The sequence below is a fragment of the Anabas testudineus genome, chromosome 9 (genome assembly GCF_900324465.2).
Source record: "Anabas testudineus chromosome 9, fAnaTes1.2, whole genome shotgun sequence".
Lineage (NCBI taxonomy): Eukaryota > Metazoa > Chordata > Actinopteri > Anabantiformes > Anabantidae > Anabas > Anabas testudineus.
Window position 1 is genome coordinate 18,656,569 of NC_046618.1, and position 3,315 is coordinate 18,659,883.

General features: G+C 46.0%; 1 protein-coding gene across 1 annotated transcript; it reads right to left on the reverse strand.

Moving 5' to 3' along the window:
* Positions 1 to 863: 863 nt before the first annotated feature.
* Positions 864 to 3,101, reverse strand: gas1a (growth arrest-specific 1a). Its single transcript, XM_026343140.1, has one exon. The coding sequence runs from the start codon at positions 2,483 to 2,485 to the stop codon at positions 1,700 to 1,702; it is 786 nt and encodes a 261-aa protein (XP_026198925.1). The 5' UTR covers positions 2,486 to 3,101; the 3' UTR covers positions 864 to 1,699.
* Between the last annotated feature and the right edge of the window lie 214 nt (positions 3,102 to 3,315).

Genomic DNA, 3,315 nt, shown 5'->3' on the forward strand with positions numbered 1-3,315 from the left:
ACTAAATTAAAGTCACTCATGTTTCACATCACTAAACACTCGAGCAACACGTTCATCTTCCATCAGTGACTGAGAAACACTTTAAATCCTGATTTTCCTTCTACTTCTCACTCTCCTAAATCCCTGTAAAAGCATATGGAATAATCTCTGCACGCTGCACCTCTGACAAGAGATCAAGTAAATTCTGGTAACTGAGTGGGGAGGGTGAGGATGGGGTGGTGTTGGTGGGGGTTGTTGATTTATGGTGACAGTTGCTTTTGACAACAGCCAGCTAAATCAAGACATAGCAGGTCATTAGGCTCAGCAGTCAACAGTGGAAGCCGGCCTGCGTTTGAAAAGAGCCCATATACACGGTGTTATACTGTAGCTGCAGAAGCATGAAGTGTAAAGGTTAATACGTTTGTTACAGCAACGTTTGGTATGTTAATGGAGCTCAAAGTGATATCAGTTTAAGGGACAAACGCCTTTAGATTATTAAATAAATTCATACTAACACACTCCAATATAATATACAGACTCAGTTTTTATCTTTATGAGCAACAGGCTGTATATCAAGTATATTCAACTATTACTCAGTAGCCTATTGTAAAATCAAACTGGAATTGAATAGAGCTTTCTAAATTAGTTTATCATGGATTGAAAATACTGTAAATATCTGCACAACAAATATTTGCCCTTTTTCCTAACTCAACTGCATGTGTAACTTTCTCTTATTTCTGCTCTTTAATATTGCTGAGTAAAACCCCAGACTACCTAAGCAGTACATCGCATTTTCACGTCCAACATTTTATTTTCCATCTGAATTGTGGCACAACTCAAGTAATGATGCAAAATGAACAAATAACTCAGTCAAGAATGAGCTCTTCAATTTTCTTTCAAGCCTTTTATAAAAGTATATCATTAAGGCAACCATACAGTGGATTTAGACAGTTCTTTCTCTAGGCTATACACAGCGAATAAATCATCTCATAGCCTGAAACATAGAGGATTCTCTGAAAATATCTATATAGGCTATACACATATATACAATGTACACCGAGTAGAATACAGTCACACTCACTTCCCTTTAAAGCTGGAATTTTCTGTCTCTTATTCACGTGATGAACATCTGGATGTAACTAGGTGGCAGGTAATAAATTACTGTTTCACTTTGACTCCTAATCTATTTACAAGTTCATCGATTCCAGCATTAAATACTTGTAAATCCGATGGCCTGGCGCCAAATGGCAACAGTCTGTCATATAAAAATAGTTCATATCTTTAAAGAAGAATTGGCAGTGCACACAGCATGTACTGATTAAAGGTTGCATTGTTACCAAAACAAGGAGACTCCGTTTCTATCTTGACAACTTTGCTATCAAGAGTCTGGGACTGTGAGAAAAAGGAGACAATCCTATTTAGCTTATCACATAAGCAAAGCATCTGGAGGGCTGTGAAGTGTTGTGGTTCGATAAGGGAGCACCCTGGAGCTCAGACACTATAAATATGTTTCTGTTCTCCTTTGCATAGGAATGATCCTGATGTGATGTTGATGTTCTTCAGAGTCTGAGACTCTTAACTCAGAACATCCTTCTCCTTTAATGTGCCACTCTTAACTTGCCACAATAGGAGCATGTCAGTGAGTGACAAAAGTTTACATTGCCTTTTATCCAAACAAGAGTGTGTGTGTGGGGGGGGGGGCATATTATGAACCCGAGGATTAAATGAGGGGCAACAGAGCCAAAATGGATGCCAGCACGGTCAAAACGCAGCGGCTCGCTGGGAGAGAGGCTCCGCTCTCCGGGTAATCTGGATATTCCGATTCCAAGGACTCGTCGTCGTCGTCTAGATCGCTGCCGTCGTCGCCGCTGCCCGGTTCCCTCACGGGAGAGTCGAAGCACAGCGCCTTCATGCTGCTCTTCACGAACTCACAGATTGCCCTCTCCGTCCCGTCACACACGCAAGTGTCCAGCTGCTGGCCCTTGGGTATTTTACGCATATTCGCGATCACGTTTCTGCAAGCGTTCGTGCACACTGCCCCGCTGAAAAGTTTCCCACAGTGGTTCAAATAATCGTGCATCGTGGAGCTGCACTGCTGGTCCCTCTCGCACTGGCGCCGGGCTTCCGTGCAGCCGGTGCTGGTAGTCCTGGGCAGACAGGGCTCGATAGCCCGTTTGGTTTTGGTGCACATGGCATCGTGGGCGCAGTTGCAGTCCTCCAGAGCCGGTCCGTTTTTGGTGAGGTTGAGCTGGACAAGCGAGGCGATACAGTGGCTCGGACACTTCTTCCTCTCCCCGTTCAGCACGGGGCCGCAGGCGCGCGAATAGTGCTCGTATGCGTAATTGCACTCCGGCTCGGCTTGGCAGTTCATGATGGCTTGCCAGCAAATCAGCCGCCGACCGTGGGGCGGCGAGGCCACGGAGAGGTACCCGAAAAACAACAGTACACAACCCAGAGGCCAAACAGATCTACTGACGCTCTGTGCCAAATGGCCAGAGCTCGCCATTGTTGTGGCCGCAAGAACTGGCAAAACTCACAGCGGGGTCATATGTAAAACTTCTACACTACTTCCATGGAGAGTGCCTTGACTGGGAAAGGGGCGAGTGTTTGGTGCCGAGGCAAGATGATGCGTGAAAGGCCCGTGAGTGCGTTCAACAGACTGCCAGGGAGCTCCATAAAGCCGTCAGCGCCGATCCACTGGAATGGGATTGTTAGGCGAAGCTCCCGTTATCCATACATGACTGGAGTTCAAACTAAAACAGAAACTCACACGAGTAATGAAAGATGCAAAGTAGGAAAGTTCCCTGCAACTTTAGGAGAGTTTCTGCAGCGGCTCATTCCATCGCACTGATGAGGAGCTCATGCAACAAACTGCCTCCAGCTCAGCGGGTTTCCGGTCGCGAACTCTCTCCTAGTGGATCTCCAGCAAAAAAAATAAAAAAAAAAGCGAAGCCGGGCAATTCCTGAGAGTCCTTTGGTGGAATGAGCTGGAGCATTGCGCACAAGGAGTCCTTGTGCGCACAAGGAGAGAAAACACACAGCGCACGGAGGGGGAAACAACAACCCTTGTGGGTCGCAGAGTGGTCCTCGAAACTCTCCCCTTGGAGTATTTGTCTTTCTGTTTTCAGCCCCTTCTCCACACGTTAGAGAGCAGACTCCCATTGGTTGGCCACTTGTTGTGGGTTCCTACGTAGTGATGGGCGGGAGTTTGGGGTGGGAGGAAGACGGTCTCGATACAAGACCGAAGAAGGATTAATGTGCTGGAGTGAACATTTTTGAGGAGAGAGTTGTTTAAAATATGGGTCATTTATTTTAACCACTCCTAAAGCTAACATT

Excerpts from the sequence above, each read along its gene's own strand:
- gas1a (XM_026343140.1), bottom strand. The coding sequence starts at position 2,485 with ATGGCGAGCTCTGGCCATTTGGCACAGAGCGTCAGTAGATCTGTTTGG.